Raw genomic sequence first — 25,402 nt, 5'->3', positions numbered from 1 at the left:
TGTCATTACAAACACTGTGAGTATAAATTCAATAAATATTTCCCAACATCTGTTAGCAGACTATATTGACAAAGTGGCAATGAGTAGCAAGCAGATCTGTCGAAAGTGTTGACAACAGATTGATGCCAAAAATGCAGCAGATCCTTTAGATTTTAGATCTAGGATTTTTCTTCGATTTGCTGAGCATTTGACGCAAATCTGTTCTCAATTTATGATTGACAAATCTGTTCCCAGTCTGTTGCCAATCTGTCGTCGCACTGTTAGTGACAGATGTGCTCTGGCGTTGCACCCAACTTGATGTTAGGATATACTTTCAACTTTTGATTGCAATTAGAGCGAACTCGAGGACACAGTAGGCCCTGGATTTGCAGCCATATTTAGTCGTATTTTGTTTCCCGATTGTTAACAATTTCCAAGTAAATGGTTAGTTGGGTAAGTATTACATTTATACTTTGAAGTAAAAATTTCATAAATTAATTAATTACGCAATTGGTTAAAAATGTAAATAATATAGAAAATATATAAAATATTAATATAACAGTGGAAAATAAGATATAAAATATAAAATAAAAAAACTTGGCAAAATTGATTTCGGCGCAACTAGCAATTTTATTCAATACTTTCACGACGTTTCGACCATTTGGTTGTGGTCCTTATCAAGTGAGAATTCTATAACACAATATTACACAATAGTTTTTAACAATGTTGAAACATACAAGAACATATTTAAATGTTAAGTTATGACCACAAACACAAACATACCTATCAATTAAAATGAGATTAACGCAACATAAAACCGATCTTATTTAAAATTAATAGTTAAAAGAGGAACACGTCCCATTGCTATGATGTTTCGTCAACGACTAAATTTGAAACGCACCACTAAACAATCTTTATTATTTTGTCGTAAATATTTGTCAAATTCTCAGTGTCTTTCTGTAGGTTAACAGTATTATCATGCTTCTTTATGAAGAACATTTCAGCAATCTCTCTCTTTCTTACATGTTTCTCATTATGTAAAATGATCGGTGATTTCCAATTAAAGTCATGTCCAAAATCACATCTGTGTTTACTCAAAACCGAATGATTAGACTCATGTAATTTAATATTGCTAGCATGTTCCTTCACTCTAGTGCATAAATGTCTTTTCGTTTGTCCAATGTATATGAGGCATTACAATTTTCACAATTAATCTTGTATACTACATTCGTTTTTATATCATTAGTTATTAAATCTTTACCTCGTTTTATCAGCCTATTCAACATTGTTAAAAACTATTGTGTAATATTGTGTTATAGAATTCTCACTTGATAAGGACACAACCAAATGATGGAAACGTCGTGAAAGTATTGAATAAAATTGCTAGTTACGTCGAAATCAATTTTGCCAAGTTTATTTTCACCACTAGCGTCCAATATTAATTTTGATTGATAAAATAAAAAAATATATCGGACGTTTTGCGTCAAAAGGCACACCGGGCTGCCCATTTTTCACTTAAGAGTAGATGGTCATATTAGAGCTTAAATTTTAGCTTTTTTTACGTAGAATCAAATGCCGTCTGGTGAATTTTGATAAATTCAAAATGGCGACCATGGTGACGCTATTTTCGCCAAAATTGCCAAAATTAAGTAGAGAAAGACGGATAGCGTCACCATGGTCGCCATTTTGAATTTATCAAAATTCACCAGACGGCATTCGATTCTACGTAAAAAAAGCTAAAATTTAAGCCCTAATACGATTCTCTACTCTTAATTGTGAAAAATAGGCAGCCCGGTGTGCCTTTTGCCGTAAAACGTCCGATTATATACAGGGTAGGCCATTTTAATCTTTCCACTAAAATTTCTCAAAATCCAAAAATTTAAGACAAAAATGTTTCAGATAAAAGTTGTATGGTTTCAAGGGGGACATGAGATGATGTCATTGATTTGACCTTGAATAGCCATTTGAAGGTTACGTGAAGGTCAACTTCAATTTCTTAAATGGAACACTATATTTTTTCTTGCATACTTTTGTAGCTGACTTCGAGATCTTTCCAAAACACTACAATAAAATATTTTTTCATGAAGTATTTTTCGAGTTATTAAGGCTGCAAATTTGCAGTATTTTGACATAAAATACAAAATATCTTGGGAAATATTCATTTTTCGATTATCATACCTTAATACTTTTATGCACAGAATAATGAGATGAATCAGTTAATGTAAAGAAAACACATAGTTACCTTTAAAAAAAAATATGAAAATTGCAATAAGCAGTTAGATAATTTATTTCAAGTAAACAATATTAAAATTCAATTGATTCGTCTCATTATTCTGTGCATAAAAGTATTAAGGTATGATAATCGAAAAATAAATATTTCCCAAGATATTTTGTATTTTATGTCAAAATACTGCAAATTTGCAGCCTTAATAACTCGAAAAATACTTCATGAAAAAATATTTTATTGTAGTGTTTTGGAAAGATCTCGAAGTCAGCTACAAAAGTATGCAAGAAAAAATATAGTGTTCCATTTAAGAAATTGAAGTTGACCTTCACGTAACCTTCAAATGGCTATTCAAGGTCAAATCAATGACATCATCTCATGTCCCCCTTGAAACCATACAACTTTTATCTGAAACATTTTTGTCTTAAATTTTTGGATTTTGAGAAATTTTAGTGGAAAGATTAAAATGGCCTACCCTGTATATATATATATATATATATATATATATATATATATATATATTATATATATATATTTCTATATAAAAAATTTTTAATATTTAATATTTAAAAGATCCTATTCCACATATTTCTAAATTTATACTTTATATATTTTATTGTTATTTATTGTGTGTTACATTTAATCGCTATATATTTCAATATAAAAAATCTTTTCTATTTCTATATTTAATATTTAAAAAATCCTATTCCAAATATTTTTATATTTATAAAAATTATTTTATTCTAAAAAATGGTAATAATTTAATCGACCAACTCTGGCAAATAAGTAATTTTATTGAATTTTTACAACGTTTCGGCCGTGGGTTTCGGCCCTTATCAAGTGCTATGTTCTTAAATCAAAGTAAATCACAATTTTTTTAAAAAACAAAAATTCGATCTTAGAATATGACATCATATAATAACATGATAGTATGAAACGAAATAACTAATTGATAGTTAACGTTGTAAAAATTTAATAAAATTACTTATTTGTCAGAGTTGGTCGATTGAATTATTACCATTTTTTTATTATTATCTGGTGACTTCATAGTTTTATATCACTTATTTTATTCTTATTTGTTGTGCGTTACCATTTATAATCTTTATATAATATATAAAAAAATCCTATTCCTATATTAAATATTTAAAAAATCTTATTCCAAATATTTGTATATTTATATTTTATATAATTTAAGCATATTTATTGTGCGTCACATTATTTAATCGTTACATATTCCTATTATATATATAAACCTATTTTTAATATTGCAAATATTTTTTCCATTGTACTTTTAAATTGGAATTTTTTTATTAATTATACAATTGTTTAAAACTGCGAATAATATATAAAATATATAAAATATTAATAATATAACAGTAAAGAATATAGGATATAAATGAAAAAATGTGTATTTCTAAAATTATATATATTATTATAAATATGATATTTTTAAATCGACCAATAGAGCCCAAGCGCGAAAAATTAATTCTTCGGAACTGCATTTCTTGGTTTGAGATTACTAAGTTCCATATATAAATTAATCTCCAACTTACATATGAAGAAATAAGCGAGAAAAATATAAGTCCGAAAAGTCGAGATTAATTTATATATGGAACTTATTGTTAGTAATGTCAAACCAAGAGATACAGTTCCGAAGAATTAATTTTTCGCGCTTGGGCTTTATTGGCCGATTTAAAAATATCATATTTATATATTATTATTAATACTGAGAGCCGATAAAAATATTTCTTATCTGATTATATATATTATTATTCATAAATTGATTTTTATAAAAGAACATTAATTTCCAAAAGTAAAATATTCTCAAAAGAAAATTTAAAAAAAACAATTTAACAATCCTAATCCTAATATTTAATATTTAAAAAATCTTATTACAGATATTTCTATATTTATCTTTAATATATTTTATTCTTATTTAATGTGCGTTAAATTTAATCGTTACATATCCCTATTAAACTTATTTTTAATATTGTAAATATTTTTCTATTCTGCTTTGAAATTGGAATTTTTTTATTAATTATACAATTGTTTAAGAATGCGAATAATATGTAGAAAATATATAAAATATTAATATAACAGTAGAAAATATGGGATATAAATAAATATATATATATATATATTATTTATAAATTGATTTTTATGAAAAATACTTTTTTTGCGAGAAAAACATAACCATGGATAACACGACACGATTGGCTATTGAATAGTGAATTTTTCAAGTCCCCAGAAATTTTTCTATCCGACAACCAATCGCGTGTGATATCGCTCGATAAAATATCGCGCGAACGCAATCGATCGATATACATAATATTCTTTTGGCATTACCGACCGAGCGGGGCGACAGGTGTGACGTCACGGCTCGACCGTCTCGTGCGAGGCATCTCGGGTAATATACACGATTCGCCATCTTGGACATGGTATGGCTCGGCACTGCTGCTACTCGGCTACATAGTGCGTGCGGCGAGCAAAGGAAGACATGCGAGGTTTCGAGCGGACGGCGCATTATTACGCTGCGTTGAGCCCGGCGTAAGATAGATAATCTCGATCGACGACAACCAGCGGCAACACGACGACTCTTCCTTCTCTCTCTCTGTCTCTCTCGCCTCGCGAGATGGAGGCGGTGAAGGCGTTCAACGCGGAGGTAAGCGACACCGCCGGAGAGGAGAGCATCCTTCTACTCGGAGGCGGCTCTCGGAGGGCGGTGTTTCTTTATTTCTTCGAGGGAGAGTCTCGTCCTCGACCCGAGTTGCCTCTTAGTCTCGTGCTAATAAGGACACGTCTCCAAGCTCGCTCTTGCTCTCTCTCTTTCCATCTTTCTCTCTCTCACTCTCGCGCGCGCATTTCAGCTATATTACTATATTATAGTCACTGTACTATACTCGAAATTCTCTTTATCCTTGAACACATTCAATGTAGCTTCAATATAGCACAAATGATGAGATATATTTATTCTATGTTATGCATTCTTCGTGTTATGGTTGTGGCAAGAAAAATTATTATGAAAAGATATAATGGATCTTGGTACAATCGTGCTACTACTACTATAATTAATTTGTAATAAATTGTTATTTGATTACAGCTGTCCGCTCTTTACGAAGTTAAACCGCCTATTTCAAAAGCCAAGATGAATTCACTTACACGGGGAGCCATCAAAGCAATAAAATTCTATAAGCATGTTGTACAAAGTGTAGAGAAATTTATTCAAAAGGTAAATATATTTATTTAATTTTTTTTTTAATATATCTGAATATCTTCTAATTTTTTTTTCTAGTGCAAGGCAGAATACAAAGTACCAGGATTATATGTAATAGATTCAATTGTCAGACAATCTCGACATCAGTTTGGGATGGAGAAAGATGTGTTTGCTCCGCGATTTGCGAAAAATATGCAGACCACTTTTCTCAATCTTTTAAAGTGCCCACAAGAAGATAAAAGCAAAGTTATACGTGTATTGAATCTTTGGCAAAAGAATGCGGTTTTCCCTCCGGAAGTCATTCAACCACTCTTTGATCTGGCTGATCCAAATCATCCGATACATAAGGAGCAGCCAGTAAATAGCAATGGTAAATAAGACAAAAAATATCTGAATTATATTAATGCACTGATAAAGGTTAAAAAAAAGGATAAAATGGTTTATTTTTTTATTAGTATTGTTAATTTATAATAAATTTATTTGTGCTCTATATACTACATTTGCTCCTATTACTTTTTAAAATGTTTTTATGAATTATTGGAGCCTTTTGTGAATAAAAATTAAATTTCCTTTTCTTTAAAAGTGTATGTTAAGTTGATTACTCGAATATATCGAAGCGTTAAAACCTCTTTCTGTGATGCTGATTGGATGCTGGCGTGTTGTGATATATTCGTGGTTAGGGTAGGTGTGTAGCGTTCGAGCGCCTTGTAATGTATAAATGATGTGTTCTATTATATATTTGAATTCCCAAATTTAATTCAATGAATTAAAATTATGTATATAATAGAAATTCGAGAATTAAAATTATGTACATAATTGAAATTCAACAAATTAAAATTATGTGCCCTCGCGGAGAAAAAGTTTGTTTTGCGCGAACCGTGCGCTTGTGTTATCTAGTATATTAATAAATTAATTAATATTTTAACATTGCTAGGTACATTAAATACATCATCTGGAAATAATATAAGTAATGTAAATGCAGTCACAAAGACTCCACCGTCTGCTATTAAAAATGCTGTAAAGGATGTAAAACTATTTTCAACTGGAAAAACGATTGATCCGATATGGCTAGCACAAACAAAAGTAGAGGCAGCGAATTTGGCCAATGCCAAACTACTGGTAGTATTAACCTCTGGTTGCATTATAAACTTGATCAACATTCATTGATTTAATTGTTTTTCTTTTTTTTTTCTTTATTTTACAGAGCCAATCTAACTCCAGTAAAATGGACCCTTCTATTTTTGATCAGTTACAATGTTTACAACAGTTACTTTTGAAAAAGCAGGATGTTGTAAATGAACCAAAGAGTTCAGTTAAGTTTGATAAGAAATTGCTAGACTTTGATTACGGTGAAGAGGAAGATGATGATGTCGTTATTGCTAATTCTCCAAACACAGCTGCATCGGTCAACACTCAACACAATGCGGTTTCAGCAAACAGTAGTCTAGAGAGCTTGGGGCTGTTGCTTGCAAATCCAGAAGTATTTATTGAATATAAATAAATATGAAACTTTAATAACATTATATATATTGTGCATTTTGTGTTATTTGAAGGTTCTGAGACAGTTGCAAACTTTACAACAATTACAAAACAATGCTTCTTCTTCGCAATATGAAATGGAAGAGAAGATGCGCAAGTTGCAACAAATGAAACAGCAGGAAGAAGAATTTGATAAACATTTAGCACAAACTGTTCCTGTAAGTTGTTTAAGTAATTTTATTTTAAAAAAACTTTTTTTCTTAGATATGTATGTATATATATTTCTATAGGAAAATGCTGAAACTAATCAGTTATGATTTTTTAATGCATGCAGTTATTGAGAAAACAAAAATTATGTTGAAAATAGGAAAGTCTACAGTTTTTACTAGATACAAATAAAATATTTATATACCAGTTTATTTTAACATTGCTAGGTACATTAAATACATATTTTTGATAAAAAGTAATGAAAATAGTGCTAATAATCACATATGTAAACTAATGATAATTATTTTTGAAGTGCACACCATTTAATTTTGTACAAAATTCTATTCTTTTACGAAAACTAGTAAAAATTTTTTCTAACATGTCATTTTTAATGTTATTGATGATTTTTTAAATACCTGCTATTAAATTTGGCACTTAAAAATATTTATCATTAGTTTATGTGATTATTAGCACTTTTTTCATTACTTTTTATCAATAAAATAAACTAAGATACAAACATTTTATTTGTATCCATTAAAAACTGTAGACTTTCCTCTTTTCAACACAATTTTTGTTTTCTCAATAACTGCACTTTATTAAAAAATGAAATATGTGTGTATATATAACTAATGATAAATATTTTTAACAGTGCCAAATTTAATAGCAGGTATTAAAAAGATCGTCAATAACATTAAAAATGACATGTTAGAAAAAGTTTTTAAAGTACACATATGTAGAAGAGAATAATGATTTATACCAAATTTTTTCTTTTGTAGAATCTTCCATTTGCATCTGAATGTGAATTGAAGCCTTCTGATATTTTAAAACCAAATATCCAAAGTTACACATCAAATGTGAACAGCAACGTGTTACAAGATATGAGTCAGCCACCGCCTGGCTATCCGCCAGCTCTGCCATATACGTCACAATCTTTACCAAACATTCGACAAATCAATCAATCTGCACATCAGAATCAAAAGAGCCCATTGCTGGACGAACGTCCAGAAATGCAAGACTATTCTGGGTAAATAATCAATAAATTCAAATAATAATTTCAGTATAATAATTCTTTAAATGAGAACCTCTTGCAGAAACAATGCCAGACGTGATAGTAGCAGTGTAGAAATTGTAAATTGTGAAAATACGAGCTCACAAAGTAGATCGCCAGATCGGTATCGACATCACAGTCGGTCTCGGTCCCCACGTCATAGAGACAGAGATCGAGACAGAGATAGGAAATCCCGTTCCAGAAGTAGATCGCGACGGAGAAGGTAATAATTTAAAATTATTTAAGGCTTCTAGATCCTCGCCACGACCATGTTAAATTGTGAATGCAAGCGAGAAAGCACACTCTGAAAATTCTTAGTCAGGGTGTATACTCTCTGGAAAAAGCTGGAATTTTCAGGGATTTTATTGTATCTTGAAACATCCTGGAATTATGGAATTTGATTTAAACTCACGAAATTTAAAAAGAATTGCTTCTTTGAATTTAAAATATAGTTTTAAAGAATATAAAATGCATTAGTTTTATATAAAGTATATATTAAAATATATTTTATTATAATATAATACTATATTACATTATTATATGAAAAAAATACTTCATTTATGTTAAAAAATTATGTATACAAATAATTATTTCAAAATTATATTCTAAATATTATTTAAAATATTTTAATTTTACCTGGAATTTTGAACAAAAATACCTGAAAAATCATGGAATCCTCAGGGAATTTATTTTTAAGATTTGAGTATACATCCTAAGATTTGAGTAATTACATCCTGTTACATCCTGTTAACGCTTTCTCGCCTCTGACAATCTAATATGCCCGCAGCGAGGACCCAAGAGCTTTCATGTTATTTAAAAATAGAATTAAGTCAAATTGTCTTTATAATTAAAACTTGAAAAATATTAAATTGATAATATGAAAAAAGGCATAAATCTATTTTTTCTCATTGTTGATTGTGTATATTTTATAGATCTCGTTCAAGAGACAGAGGGCGCGACAGAAAACGCGATGATAGCCGCGAAAAGTTGACGGAAGAAGAGCGGGAGAAAGAAAGAGAGCGACGAAAACGTGGTTTACCACCGATAGTTAGGGATAAATTAAGTGGTATGTTATGTGTTCCAAGATAATATTTCTAAGATTTTTTATATACCTCGTTTAAAACAAAAAAGAGAATAACAAATGTGATTTTTAGTTTGCAGTACGACACTTTGGGTGGGACATTTATCGAAACTTGTGCATCAAGAAGAATTATCGGACACTTTTGGAGAACTTGGCGATATTGTTAGTATTGACTTAATCTCACCAAGAGGTTGTGCTTTTATATGTATGAATCGAAGACAGGATGCATATCGAGCACTTACAAAATTGAAAAATCACAAAATGCAAGGCAAAGCTATTACGGTAAATAAATAATTGTTTGCAACATAACTTGAATGTCAAGAAAAATTTGTATTCCATAGCGTAATTATATATTCTAATTACAGTTAGCATGGGCGCCTGGTAAAGGCGTAAAAGGCAAAGAATGGAAAGATTATTGGGAAGTAGAACTGGGTGTTAGTTATATTCCTTGGAATAAATTGATTAACATTACTGATCAAGACTTGGAATTGTTGGAAGAAGGCGGCATGATAGACGAAGATACATTACCTCCTCATTTGAAAGGTACGTTTTTTTTATTAAGTTATTTGTATGTAGAAAAGGAAAGTGAAGGAGGGAGAGGGAGAGAGAGAGAGAGGGAGAGGGAAGGGGGAGAGAGAGGGGTGGGAGGGGGGAGGAGAGAGAGAGAGAGGGAGAGTATTTGTGTTTGCAATTTAGATTTATTTTATGTTTACAATTTATTACTATTTTTCTTTAAAATTATTATAGATATTACAGTTTTCTAAATTAAAAAGCAGTTGCAAGTTTTAATTTACTAATTATTAATTGAAAAAAAGTTATTGATTTCAAATAAATATCTATTTCAATAGTGCCATTAACACCATTTGTTTCAAACTAATAATATTAATTTATCGTGAAAAAATACTTATTTTTCATATAAGTATTTTTATATAAGATATAAGAAATTTTTTTAAAACAGATATTTATTTGTTTCAAACAAATAGTGTTAATGACACTATTGGAATACATTTATTTGAAATCAATAGCTTTTGTGCAACCAGCGCGCAAAAAGTCGCCCTTTACGCACATGATGGGATTTTAGAAAGGGCTCCCTTTCCACGCACCGGTCACACAAAGGGTGCGTTCCGTTATGCACTGCAAGTACTGACAGTACTACCAATAGCGTTCCGATATAGATAGCAGTGCACTGCGAAAGTACTATCATGAGTATATGACGTCATTAATTTTGACGTTATTTCCTGTTGCGATTACTGCAACCGGCGAGGTAAAGCACTCGCAGTAATCAAGATGGCTACCTCCATGTGTACGATGGAACTAACTTTTAAATTCCATATCTGAATATAATGATACAATATTTTTAACGTAATTTTTACATTTTATTCTAGGTATTTTAATTTGTCGTCTCATTTCATTTATTAATTCCATTTCCAAATCGCTTTCACTTGATGACTCACTCGAATCATATATATTCTCGATTAAATTATATGTAATTAATGCAATAATGGTATTATCCATTTCACCAATTTTTCACTCGATGATTATTAGCGAAAAAGGTTAGTTAAAAGTCTGCTGAAAGCGTACTGTAGTGCGTTCCGTTTTACTATTTTGCAGTAGCTTCAAAGTGCACAAAATTAAAAAGGAACGCTGTCAACAGTACACTTGCATGACGTCATAGTGCCAGTACTTGCAGTGCATAACGGAACGAACGCAAAATATCGTAGCGAACATGTACGGGTCATAAATCGACCGATCGTGCGGATTGTCACACTCGGCTTCACCTCGTACGCCAAACTTCCGCACTCTCGGCCGATTTACGATCCCCCGCACTTGTTAGCTAATATACTATTTTTCCAGTGTAGTTACATATATTAAATAAAGTCATGTAACTTGAACCAACTTGAGAGATAAAATCAGATTAATGACTATGAAATCGTGTAATTTAGATTGGTTATAATTCAAGTCTGAAACAAATTTTAATGATAATATTGTCGATTCTATGTAGTTTTATATAAAATAAGTTGCTAACATTTGGTAAAAAGTCTAATCAATTTTGTGTATTATATATTTATTATATATTTATTACATTATTTTTTACACTATATATTGTAATTTGTAATAGATCTTAAAACTGCATTCTCTTTCACAGGAAAACTAAAGCATGCTGGCACGAGCACCGATATCCTACAACAACAGCTTCAGCTACAACAGCAAGCGCTTGCTGCCGCTACTGGTGCTCCTATTCCCACGTTAACAGACGGGATTGTGAACGTTATACAGTCGTCGGCTGGTTCGCAGCAACAGCAGCAGCAACAACAATTAGTCGACACCAGCCAACCGCCGCCAATCAGACCGCCAACATCGGCTGCGCTACTGCCACCTCCAAATACGCAGCTGCAGATGATGCCTCCGGCCTTTACGATGCCCGGAGTGCCACGTAAGTTTGCTATATTTATCACAACGACATTTTCCAAGCACAAGTTTTTTTCGTTTATTTCTTTATAAATTATACATACGTTTATGATAAAAAAATTAATTAATGTATAAGATATCCCATTTTAATTAATATAGTCGAACATTGCTAAAACTATATGAAACTAACTATGAAAACACGAGAAAATAATTTAAAGTTACAAGGTTTTGTGAAGGAAAAAAGTTAATAACTTTGAATTTTAATTGAATTCATTTTTCAAGGTTTTTTGAAAGTCAACCTAGTTTTTTTTAATGGAACTAATTAATTTTTTTATATAAATTATATATTATTCTATATATGTTAATTAATTATTAACTGTGTATCGTAGTCGCTAGATTAAGAAATAAAATTAAAATTTATTAAATTCATAAAACGACCAATACTAAATATAGGTCTTTATCAAATGATTAATCCATTTAAGATGACAATATAATTAAAGTAGTACGAGTTCTTAAGACCATATCTACTACTATATACGAAAACTTGCGTCTCTTATATATATATATATATATATATATATATATATATATATATATATATACAGGGTAGTCAAAAAGTATCGGACCCCCCCAATATTTCCGTTCCCTTGCATTTTACAAGAAAATGTTTCAGACAAAAGTTGTAGGGTTTAAAAAGATCTATTTACTGATCTTATCAGTTTGACCTTGGATGGCGTCGCCAAGGTCAGATCGAAATTACATTAACTTTTTTAAACGGAACACCTAACTTTTTATTGCATATTCTTGTAGCTTATCTCGAGACCTTTCCAAAACACTACAAGAAAGTTTATTTTCGTTGAGTACTTTCCGAGTTGTGAGGCTTGAAAGCTACAGTGTACTGTAGTGTGGGTCCAGCCAGTTAAGGCAAGAGTGGCGTGTGGGTCCGGCCAGCTGGACCCACACGCCACTCTTGCCTTAACTGGCTGGAGACACGCCACACTTGCCTTAATTGGCCGGACCCACACGCCACTCTTGCCTTAACTGGCTGGACCCACACTACAGTACACTGTAGCTTTCAAGCCTCACAACTCGGAAAGTACTCAACGAAAATAAACTTTCTTGTAGTGTTTTGGAAAGGTCTCGAGATAAGCTACAAGAATATGCAATAAAAAGTTAGGTGTTCCGTTTAAAAAAGTTAATGTAATTTCGATCTGACCTTGGCGACGCCATCCAAGGTCAAACTGATAAGATCAGTAAATAGATCTTTTTAAACCCTACAACTTTTGTCTAAAACATTTTCTTGTAAAATGCAAGGGAACGGAAATATTGGGGGGGTCCGATACTTTTTGATTACCCTGTATATATATATATATATATATATATATATATATATATTGCAATATTTGACTTAAATTGTAAGAGTAGAATAACAATTGAATGATTTGATATTTTTATAATTTTATTTAAGATTGGGTCCTCGTCAGAACCTACAGAGCATACTGAAAGCACAATGAAATGTTATTTCGATGAAACACTACTTCAGATGGCTTTAGCCCACTTTTAAGAATACCTCGAAAACTATTCTTTTTCCTTGACAGTTAAAAAATCAATAACTGTAAAATGATTTCAGACTTTATCATTGGAATGACTGCGTATGTGCAAAGATCAGACAGATTGAGTTTCATATTACAATAATTGTGCAATTGTTGATGATTATAAAAGAAAAAGGATAGGTTTTGAGATATTTTAAGAGTGTGCTAAAACCATCTATAGTACAATTTCATCGAAATATCTTTTTATTTCTCATCTAAGAATTTTTAGAAATGGTATCTAAGAATTTTTAGCATGTTTTCTCGCCTCTGATGTAACAATTCCAACATGATCGGCGAGAAGCTAGGATTAATTAATGTACAAGATGTCCCATTTTAATTAATATAGTCGAATATTGTGAAAACTATGAGAAATTATACACAAGAAAATACTTCAAATAATTTCGAAAAAATATTAATGTCTTTGAATTTTAACTTCTGAATTTATTTTTCAAGATCATTTAAAGGTTAACTTTTTTAATAAACACTAATTTTTTTATATAAATTATATATGTATAGATTTTGTGCAATATTGAACATTATAAGAATAGAAAGTCTCAAAATTGAATTTGAGATATTTTATAATTTAATTTAACATAATTTTATATAAACCATAATAAAAATAAAATGTTAAAAAATGCATAAAATGTTTTGTAAAATATTCAATTTACCTCAATAACGTTTATAAACATAAAATAAAAAATTAATTAATGTAACAAAAATACATGATTGTTGTTAAGAAAAAGTATATAATTTGCAATTATTGTACATATTTTTATTATACAAATATATACGTTTTTTCTTTATCATTGACTTATACTTTTGACAAGTATATTTTTACTTATTATATGTATGCAGATTTGCCATGTATAACAATATGTAATGAGAAAACATTGAGAAAACATATTAATACTTAAATGATTATTTCAATATACGCGAATACAAATTCATAGTAAAATGGCCTCCCATTTTCCCTTATGGTTTTTTTGATTACGGCAATATGTAATTTTTATGCATCATAAATCTTACAGGAATGATTAGTCACATGGGCCTACAAATGACGCACGGGTTAATGCCCAATGTCCCGATCGGAGTTCCGCCACCTAACATGCAGAGTTTGCTGGGACCACCAGGCATGATGCAGACTATGTTAACGCCATCAGTTAACCCGCCATTCGGAGCAGGTGTTGGCGTAAGTTTATTGACGCAAATCCCGATGCCCGCGCCTGCTGCAGCGCCTTCGGATAAGCCAAATTCCACCGGTATGTACACAATAAGCGTTGTTAATAAAACGTGAAATAGTCGCTACACATTAATCTATTACTACAGTTTTACATATACAAGATGTTTATAAACTTGGGCAAATTTCTAAGGCGTATTGCTTAAAAGGCGTCAAAATAAACTTATATAGAGAGTATCAGACCACCCGTGCCAGCCGAATATCTCAAATACTGAGAACAGCAGACAAAAATGTTTCCTACAAAAGTTGTACGGTTTAGAGGGGGATATAAGGTAGTGCCATTGATTTGATCTTGGATAGTCATTTGTAGATCATGTAAAGGTCACCTTCAATTTCTTAAATGGAACCTCCTATTTTTCATTACATATTCTTGTAGCTGATGTCGAGAACTTTCCAAAACACTATAATAAAACATTTTTCATTAAGTACTTTTTGAGTTATAAACATTTCAAGTTAATAAACAATTTTTTTCATATAAAATGTAAAATATTGTGCAAAATATTTAGTTTTCGGTAATCATATCTCAATACTTTTATGCATGGAATAATGAGACGAATCAATTGGTGTGAAGAAAACACAGTTGCTTTAAGGGGATTCTAAACATCCTTGAGAAGTCAGTTGTTTTTTTCCTTTCTTATTTATATCGACAAAATATGTGATGAAAATATGAGATTAAATAAACTATAAATCTATTTATTGGCTATATCGATTGTTTTTTATCTGAAACTGGAACGCTTCCTCCTTTGTTAATATTAATACTTTAATTTGTACAGGAAAAAAATTTATCAATCTGTATAGTTTTATATATCTTGGTTACAGAATTATGAATGCTTAGAATTTATATTTATATGAGACTATACAGATCGATAAATCTTTTTCCTGTACAAATTAAAGTATTAATATTAACAAAGGAGGAAGCGGTCTAATTTCAGATAAAAAACAATCTGTATAGCCAATAAATAGATTTATAGTTTATCTAATCTCATATTTTGTCGATAAAAAAGGAAACAAAACAACAGATTTCTCAAAGACGTTTAGGATCCCCTTAAAAAGGATGTATGTAATGTGCACAATATTTTTTTAAAAGCAATTATGTGTTTTCTTTACACTAATTGGTCTCATTATTCCGTGCATAAAAGTATTAAGGTATGATTACCGAAAACTAAATATTTTGCACGATATTTTATATTTATGTAAAAAAATTGTTAACTTCAAACCTTTATAACTCAAAAATGTTTATTATAGTGTTTTGGAAAACTCTCGACATCAGCTACAAGAATGTGTAATGAAAAATGGGGGATCTATTTCAGAAATTGAAGGTGATCTTTACGTGATCTTGACAACGCTATTCAAGGTCGTACTAATATTACTATGTAATGCGTTACTCGAAACCCTACAACTTTTGTAGGAAACATTTTTGTTTGCCGTTCTCGGTTTTTGAGTTATTCGGCTGGCACAGGTAGTCTGATACACTCTATATATACTCATAGATAACATAAATAGTTGCTAAGTTATAGTAAAATAAAATTTATGTCAAATGTCGTTATTATTAAATAATTACAAATAAGCACCTAACTCATAAGAAATACTTAAAATGGCCGCCTTTAAAGGCTTATTTATAATAATAATGTGTAATAATAATGTTAATATAAATTTTGTTTCATAACTTTGCACTCATTCATTTTTTATATGGATATATATGAATATAAATTTTGTTCTTTATTGTAACGTGAAGAATATGTTCTAAATTTGTCCAAGTATTTTTAAAATTTTTAATTGTAAAGTATTGTATATTTTTTGCAAAATTATATATCAATATTACAAGTTTTTTTGATAATTTTCTTTTTGTTAAATTTGAAACTAATACCTATAAAAATTAAAACTAATAATATAATATTAAATTACAAACTGTAATACGTAATAATATAAAAACAGATATACGCGCTAGTCAAAAAAATTATCGCAATACGTAATTAATATCGAAATTTCGCGTAAATTAAAATAAACGTATCTCCGCGAAAAATTATATTTGAAAAACATTTTTTTGTTTTAAAGGGTGAAGCCTCTACTTTAAGAAACTTTCGTTCGATTTTGATTTTATGCTCTCCCTTTCTCTCCACTCCTTCAAAAATTTTTCTCCAAAAATGTATGGATCATACATTTTTTCCATACATTAGAAGAGGAAAATGTTGAACTCGCGATCTTAAAGCACATTAACGTAAACGTCTTCTAATTGTTTGATCACTGTTTCTGTGAGGGAGATCTTCATTAGCAATTTGTCGTGCAATCATCGTTAGTGCGCGTCAAGTATCGCTAATGCTGGTGATAATTGCACAAAAATGCACAGATAACTTTGATATGCCGCAAGTCTGCCAATAAAAATCATACGAACTTTGCTTTTTTTTAATTTGTAGGAAAAAGTTCATATTTTATGAAAATTTGGATCAGATTTGCGATAAAAATTTATTTAACCCCTTAGAGTTTGTCGGATTTTGCAATTTTTTTTGACAAAAAACACCTTTTTAAAGGGGTGGTAGAGAAAGGTGAAGAGGATGAAATCAAAATCGAATGAAAGTTTTTTAAAGTAGAGACTTTACTCTTTAAAACAAAAAATTTTTCGCTGAGATACGCTTATTTGAATTTACGCGAAATTTTAATATTAATTGCGTGTTGCGATAATTTTTTTGATTAGTGTATAAGAGAAATGAAAGAATGATAGTTTTGATTTTTTTTACATAAAAATTATACAGATATTGTTACTATAAATTTTTTATTTTTGCTCATATCTTTTATTGTATTTTTTATGAAACAGATTTAAAAAATATACTAATATATAATACTAATAAAAAGAGATAAAAATAAAGAGGGTCGATAATCAGAATTATCAGCATTATTTGATGTAGTGCAATCATATTAGTTTTAGCTTCAACCTTTCACGATGAAAATAATTTAATTACGTAGTCAAACAGGATATAAAAAAATGCTTTTCAGCAATAAATAGTCATACATTGTTATGGCTGGAATGCTTCTTAGATTTTTTACTTTATTTATCGCCAAAAGACAGGACAATCACTTAACATACTTTTTTTCAACGTTTCAAATTTTTTTAAGTTTTTTGAGTTTTTCGAAATATTATTCCGTATAAGAAATAATATCAAATGTAAAAATGTTAGTAGGACCTACACAGTCAATATTATTGCATAATATTTCACATTGCACAATATTATTGATTATAGGTTAAATTTAAGATTTATGTAATATATTATGTTAATCAAAAGTTTGTTGAAATATATATCTGAAAATATTGTATCTATATGTATCGTGCAATATCATTGTTAATGCACTATTTAGAGAGAATGTCATTAATCTTATTGTACACTATTATTGTGTCATAATATTGACTGTCTAAAGTTTGCTTAAGTATCCATGAAGCGACAGAAAATAGCATTATTAGTTGTGCATGATTGTATTGCTTGTGTACATTGTTGAAAAGCATTCAGAGATCCTGAAATGTTGCAGGTATGCCGCACAACGTTCCACCCATTGGAGTACCTCCACCCACTACAGAGACAAGTATGCCGAATTTGCCAATGCTACGACAGCCGTACGGAGTCGGTCCTGCGCCGCCGATGCAGCTGCAACTGCCTCAACAGCAGCATCACTCGGATGATATGGACGTGGAGATGGAGGACGCAATGCCGCAGAGTCTGAGTAGCAACGTACTAAAGGATAAACAACCAAATCTCAGTGATCAGTTGATCGCGGCGATGAATATGGGTAGCAACGTAAACGACGGTCGTCTAGAGAGTGATCAGGTACGCGAGTACAAAGAACGGGAACGCGACCGGGAGAATAGGGAGAGGAGAGATCGGGGCGATCGGGATCGTGGGGATCGTATGGACGTGAACGAGTGTAGGATGGATCGCAGTAGGGACAGAGGACGAGGACGGGATCGCGGTCGCGATAGACGAAGGGATAATCGCGAAGGTCGCGACAGGGAGAGAGACGACAGACGCGACAGAGAGAATCGGGAGGCCCGGGAGAGCGGCGTCAGACATTCGGAGGGACTGAGCACGCAGAATCAAAATGTTCAGGAGGGCGAAAGCATGGCGAAGAAGGAAGGCAAACCTAGTCTGGCTGAGCGATTGCGACAATTGGCGGATGGTACACTGCCATTGGATGATCGGATGGATAGGAATTTACGTGGCAACCGAACAGTCGAGCGCAATAACGAGCGAAGTGACAGGGGTTTCGAAGAAACCCCCGGAGGAGGAAGTGGCGGTGGTAGTAGTGGTGGTGCCGGTGGCACAAGTGGTGCTAGTAGTGGTGCTGGTGCTGGTGGTGGGCGGCGACCACTCAGCGACATGCCGATCTCCCTGATGGATTTACCGAAATTCAGCGGAGTTCTGCCCCCAGACCGGACAGATTTCCCGCGAGGACCGGACTTTCGAGGTGGACCGCAAGACGCGCGGGAGTTTCCACAGCGCGGCCTAACTGACCGATCTGATCGGCAGAGTTTCCCATCTCGGGGGGGTCCAAGGAGTTCGCAGATGGACGACTTTTTGGACCTCAGGATGCAGCCTGGCATATTCCCGGAGGACTACGAGGGCAGATTGGGTCACAATGGGCCGCGGCCCGACGACTTTCCACCAGCCAGGCTGGTTCCGACTCGAGAGGAGTTTGAGCGACCGGAAGTGCGTGCTCGTAGACCACCTGTGGACGAATACGAGCGCGAACGTTTCGAGTACGAGATGAGGCGCGACGGTTTTGATCCCAGGATGCAGGACTCCTTCGATCCTAGGAGTCACAACGAACGACCGGAGTTCGATCCTCGCAGAAGGGAGTTCTTTGGTGGTCCAATGGAGCCTGTGTTCGGAATGCCGCCACTGATGGGTCCCAAAGGGCCGAGGGGACCGGTCGGTCCCGATGGATTTGGACCGCGAGGATCCAGAGGACCAGGTAAGATAGAATCTTTTCTATTTTCTTCTTTGTGATCTTGCTTAATATTTTTTTTATTAATAAGAATTGCGCATTTTTTTGGATGTAATTTGAGACCCAAAAAGAAGAAAAAAGTTGTATAAACATAGGTCCGGAAATAAGTAGTTTCCGAGTTATAACCACTTTTATGTTAAAAAAATTGTAATTTATAGTCCGCTTGGCATTACTCTTTCTTAATTTTTTAAAATTTATATTTTTTATTTTGTAAAAATGTAATTGTATCTACAAGTATAAAAAAATTTTTAAAAAACAAAAAAAATTTTTTTAAATTAAAAAATAAAAATTTAAAATCAAAAATAAAAATTTAAAATCAAAAATAAAAATTTAAAATCAAAAATAAAAATTTCAAAGTCTTGGTTAGTACACCAAGAGTAATATGTGCCTTGTGCACGATTTGTTTCCATAGCAACATCCGCGTTTGGTTCTTCACGCCTTCTTACGATTTAGATTTACAAAAATAAAAATTTCAAACTAAATAAACATAACAATTAAAAATTAAAAATTTAAGAAAAAACCAAGCGGGCTATAAATTACGATTTTTTTAACACAAAAGTAGTTATAACTCGAAAACGATTTATCTCCGGATCTATATTTATATAAATTTTTCTTCTTTTTGGGTCCCGAATCACTTTCCAAGTATTGCGGGCGATTTTCCGGACACCCTATAAGGATATACATATGAAATTTCAATATTATTGACATATTGGGTAGAAGAAAATAAATTAAATAAACAAAAGTAAATATTTTTATTTTAAAATAATTACTTTTATCAAAATTATTCTTATCAGAACATTGAAATGCTTATTTTAACAGAATAATTAATTTTTATTATTACATTAATATTTTATATATTCATCTGGAAAATGGAAACATCAAAAACTTGATTTAGATAGATAAATGTTTATATTTAATGAAAAATATCTATGTACAGAGTGATACATTTTAAATTTAACAGACAAATATCTGAAAATCACGGAGTTTTAGAAAAGAAAATACATATATTAGACAAAAGTTGTAAGATATATATTTAGAGGAAAACTTAATATAGCGTGCGCTAGAATTGCTTTTGACATCTTGCAAGGTTGTTCTAATTTTCTAAATGAAGGTGTCCTATTTTTTTTAGATAAATGAATTCTTTGCAATATTCAACATATAAAATTAAAAAGATAGGATGTCCAAATAGTGAATAGTTTACGCTATGTTTTAATTTAAAATTTTTGTACTTTAATTTTACTATTATAAAAATATAAAATATCTCGTAAAATATTTATTTTTCGATTATTTAATTGCAATACTTGCAGAAATGAGAGGAATTAATTGATACAAAAAAATCAGTTGTTTTTAAGAAAAAATATAGCTGCTAAATTACATGTTTTACACATTTTAAACATTTTTTACTAATTATATTTCTTCTGAAACCTCAGTGATTTTCAAATATTTGTCTGTTAAGATTAAAATAAATTACTATCTTTATTAAAGTATTTAAATCGTATTTTGTAATAGTAATCACTTCATTCAAATTAAAATTGCTGCCACTTAAAAAATAGTATTCAGGCAATTTTGCTAGAGAAAGTTTTCTATTGTAATATTAATTTTCTGATGATTTTCTCAGTCTTTTTATGTACACATTAATGAAAGAAATCAAATGATGTAAAGAAAACACATATTTGTTTTCTAGAAAAAGAATGTTGCAACTAGCAGCTACACTTTTTTTCAAAAACAACTATGTGTCTTCTTTACAATTGATTTCTCTCATTTTTCACTATAAAATAGTTGAAATAAGATCATTAGAAAATTAATATTTTGAGATATTTTATAGTTTATATAAGATTATGTCAAACTAAAGTATAAAATATCTCATAAATTATTCATTTTTGGCCGTCCTACTTTTATAATTTTTATTTTTTGAATATTGCAAGGAAAAGAATAGGATGGTTTTATATACACTGGTCAAAAAAATTATCGCAACACGCAATTAATATTAAAATTTCGCGTAAATTCAAATAAGCGTATCTCAGCGAAAAATTTTTTGTTTTAAAGGTTAAAGTCTCTACTTTAAAAAACTTTCATTCGATTTTGATTTCATCCTCTTCCCCTTTCTCTACCACCCCTTTAAAAGGGTGTTTTTTGTCAAAAAATAGCAAAATCCGACGAACTCTAAGGGGTTAAATAAATTTTTATCGCAAATCTTGTCCAAATTTTCATAAAATATGAACTTTTTCCTACAAATTAAAAAAAAGCAAAGTTCGTACGATTTTTTAGCAGAGTTACAGCATGTCAAAGTTATTTATGCATTTTTGTGCAATTATCACAAGCATTAGCGATATCCGACGCGTACCAACGATGATTGCGCGACAAATTGCTAATGAAGATCTCCCTCACAGAATCAGTTATCAAACAATTAGAAGACGTTTACGTGGTTTAAGATCGAAAGTTCGATATTTTTCTCTTCAAATGTATGGATCATACATTTTTTTCATACATTAGAGGAAAATGTCGAACTCGTGATCTTAAACCACGTTTACGTAAACATCTTCTAATTGTTTGATCACTGATTCAGTAAGGGAGATCTTCATTAGCAATTTGTTGCGCAATCATCGTTGACGCGCGTAGGGTATCGTTAATGCTCATAGCGATAATTGCATAAAAAAGCATAGATAACTTTGATATCCCGTAACTCTTCCAAAAAGAATCGTACAAACTTTGATTCTTTTTAAATTTGTAAGGAAAAGTCCATGTTTTACGAAAATTTGGATAAGATTTGCGAAAAAAATTTATTTTACTTCGTCGAGTTCGTCAAATTTTGCAATTTAAAAAAAAACCCTACTTTTTAAAGAGGTGGAGAGAAAGGGAAATGATGAAATCAAAATCGAACGAAAGTTTCTTAAAATAGGGACTTTACTCTTTAAAAAAAAAATTTTTTTTTAAATATATGTAAACACATATATATATATATATATATATATATATATATACACTAATCAAAAAAAATTATTGCAACACGCAATTAATATCAAAATTTCGCGTAATTTCAAATAAACGTATCTCCGCGAAAAATTATCGTATTTGAAAAATTATATATATATATATATATCCCCTTAAGTGATACAATCAGTTCTCTTAAAAATAGAACATTTTCGGAAAAAATGTTCTCTATGAAAGTTGTAGAATGTCGAGGAGGACATAATATCGTGACCTCGAATTGCCTTTGAGTGGTGTTTTTCAATACAATTATATTGCCATCTCGCCTTCGGCTCGTGCGTCCATCCCTCGCACTCGTGATCAATTGTCAACTTTCCGCACTTGATACATAATATACTATTTTTATCTTGCACTGAAATATCATTCTGTAGACACAAATGGTAAATGTAAAAATGTACACTGCGTTAAAAATCCTTGGTCTTCGCCGCGGCCATGTTAAATTGTGACATCACAGGCGAGAAAATACATGTTAAATTTTTGCGTTATTTTTAGATCAAAAGATATTTTGATGAAATACAACTTTAGATGGCTTTAGCACATTTTTAAAATATTTCGAAAACTAACCTTTTTCCCTTTATAATCAACAGTGAAATGACTATAACATGAGGCCTGATCCGTATATATAGCCTTGCACATACGCAATCATTTCGCATGACAAAGTCTGATGTTTTAGTTATTTTACGGTTTTTGATTGACTGTCCAGGGAAAAAATAGTTTTCGGAATAATTTAAAAGTACGTTAAACCCATCCAAATTTGTATTTCATCAAAATATCTTTTTATTTAAAAATGGCACGCAAAAATTTTCAATGTGTATTTTCTCGCTTCTGACATCACAATTTAACATGGCCACGGTGAGGATCAAGGAGCTTTAAACAGTGTTGTTGGTTGTTATCAGCTGTTAGAAAGCATTCATAGGATAGGAATACACGCGTGTGCGAACGAAAACATATTTTATGAGTTGAATGGATGAGTGGAAAAAGAATAATATTCCAGACATTCAGTTTTTAGGAAAATAAAAAGAAAATTTACTAATGAAATATACATATCAGTTTAATTAAAAAAATATTAATAGCTTAATATTGTAGATCTAGTCAATAAGTATTCAGTTCCAAAATATCAAAATAAAATACTCATTAGTTAATTATTATTAATTTATTATTATTATTATTAATTATAAATGCTGGAATGTTATCCTTTTTTTATTCAATATTTTGATAGAATTTTTCTTGCAACAGGTACAATCTAAATCAATTGTTTTAACCTCTACTAATGAACCATTATATGAAAGAAATTACCTGCTTCAATGTCTGGCTAGTTTCTCCATTTAGAATATAATTTATTAGAATGTAATTTTTTATAAATTTTATCTTTTTTTCATCTAGATTGGTGCTCTTCTTTTAAATCGGACATTTTTACAGTAGGATATAAAAATATAGAAATTGCAAAGTACAATATTTTAAAGCACGAGTGTAAAATATTCCGAATAAAACATTGAAAGTCACTAAATTATTTTAATATTATTATTATACTATTACTACTACTATTATCTCTAAAAAGGGTAATATTTTCGAAATGTTATCCTCATTTCACGAAAAGGATTCCACACAATTGTTAAGGAAATTAGATTTCGATAAAATTAGCTGATTTTTTTTTCATATATTGCAGCTTGTAATCTGCTGAACAAAATGCAGTAGCCTTAAAACTAAATAATGAACAGTTACTGAGCTACAACCAGTCAAACAACTCGCAGAACCCGAGCTTTCCGTGTTTGACTGGCTGTAAATTAATAACAGTTCATTATCTAGCTTCGAAACTATTACATCTTTCATTCAGCAAAGCATAAACTACAACATAGGAAAAATACTAGCCAATTTCATCGAAATCCAATTTCCATAACAATTGTGCGGAATCCTTTTCGTGAAAGAAGGATAACATTTCGGAAATATTTACCTAGTTATAATATATGAAAAAACTAATCAATTCTACCGAAATTCAGTTTCCATAAGGATTTTGCTCTTTTCGAGACCAATTTTTACAATAAAGCAAGATTAGTATATTTTCCATTTTACCCTCAATGGAAAGCTTATACAAGAATGTACAAAATTACTCTACCTCAAGTTTATTTTTCATAATTTAGTTTGTAATTGGAATGATTATCCTTCTTCCATTCATTGATTCAATGATGATGAGTATGAAAAGATGCGTAATTGCGCGCGTTTATTTGTGCGTGTATCATCTCGCCGCGGTGTTTTGCAGGTCCTCTGATGTTCCATCCGCGGGGAATGGGCCCGAGAGGTATGAGACCCGGGATGAGGCCGTTCGCACCCCGAGGTCCCCCGTTTGATCCTAGGGAAGCAGATTCCTTTTTCCGGCCGTTCGACGATATGCGCAGTCGTCCTGGGCCGCATATCCGGCCACCATTCGGTCCGATGGGCCCACCAGCCATGCACGGTCCAGACGGACCGTGGAGAGGTCAGGAGGGGGCAGGCAGCGCTGGACTACCTGCGTCATGGCCCGGACAGGAACCTGACGCACATGGACAGCGAGAGAATCATTTGCCGCGGGACAAGCAAAAGCTTATAGGGAAGCATCAGGACTTTAAGAACATATCCGAGAATCGCAATCGGAATCGCAAGTCTAGATGGGGTAATGTCAGTCCACCACTGATGGACGATGAGATACCACCGCCGCCACCACCACCACCACCACCGCCACCGCCGTCGTCATCGGAGGACATTGAGAAGAAAGCGTCCGAAGACGATGGAGAACCGATGGAAGCGAAGGATAACTTTGATACTTCGTCCTCCGCCGTTCTCGGCCAACACGATCTCCTGATGCAGAGGGAGCAAGAGTTGACAGCTCGTCGCGAGCAAGACGTAATGGTGGGTGGTGATGGTGAAAACGAGCTGGCGAGTATATCGAACGACGAGGGTGTCAACCGTGAAACCAGC

The 25,402-nt window shown here is 31.8% G+C and overlaps 1 protein-coding gene across 1 annotated transcript in view; it reads left to right on the top strand.

The window, feature by feature from the left end:
- The first annotated feature begins 4,568 nt into the window (after positions 1-4,568).
- Positions 4,569-25,402, top strand: part of Isha (Insulator su(Hw) mRNA adaptor) — a 21,672-nt gene continuing 838 nt past the window's right edge. The window contains exons 1-15 of the mRNA XM_085483717.1: positions 4,569-4,865; positions 5,304-5,432; positions 5,496-5,787; positions 6,352-6,536; positions 6,622-6,897; positions 6,971-7,114; positions 7,880-8,127; positions 8,195-8,374; positions 9,084-9,217; positions 9,306-9,514; positions 9,598-9,775; positions 11,379-11,666; positions 14,262-14,492; positions 17,990-19,429; positions 24,708-25,402. The exon at positions 24,708-25,402 is cut by the window's right edge and continues 838 nt beyond it. Coding sequence (XP_085339843.1) covers positions 4,836-4,865; positions 5,304-5,432; positions 5,496-5,787; positions 6,352-6,536; positions 6,622-6,897; positions 6,971-7,114; positions 7,880-8,127; positions 8,195-8,374; positions 9,084-9,217; positions 9,306-9,514; positions 9,598-9,775; positions 11,379-11,666; positions 14,262-14,492; positions 17,990-19,429; positions 24,708-25,402 — 4,659 coding nt within the window. The 5' untranslated portion in view covers positions 4,569-4,835. The remainder of the gene's footprint in view (positions 4,866-5,303; positions 5,433-5,495; positions 5,788-6,351; positions 6,537-6,621; positions 6,898-6,970; positions 7,115-7,879; positions 8,128-8,194; positions 8,375-9,083; positions 9,218-9,305; positions 9,515-9,597; positions 9,776-11,378; positions 11,667-14,261; positions 14,493-17,989; positions 19,430-24,707) is intronic.

This window comes from Nylanderia fulva, unplaced genomic scaffold (assembly GCF_048542155.1).
Source record: "Nylanderia fulva isolate GAGA-0341 unplaced genomic scaffold, ASM4854215v1 Scaffold262, whole genome shotgun sequence".
Lineage (NCBI taxonomy): Eukaryota > Metazoa > Arthropoda > Insecta > Hymenoptera > Formicidae > Nylanderia > Nylanderia fulva.
The sequence above is the reverse complement of the archived record's forward strand: the minus strand, read 5'-3'. Positions and strand labels throughout refer to the sequence as shown.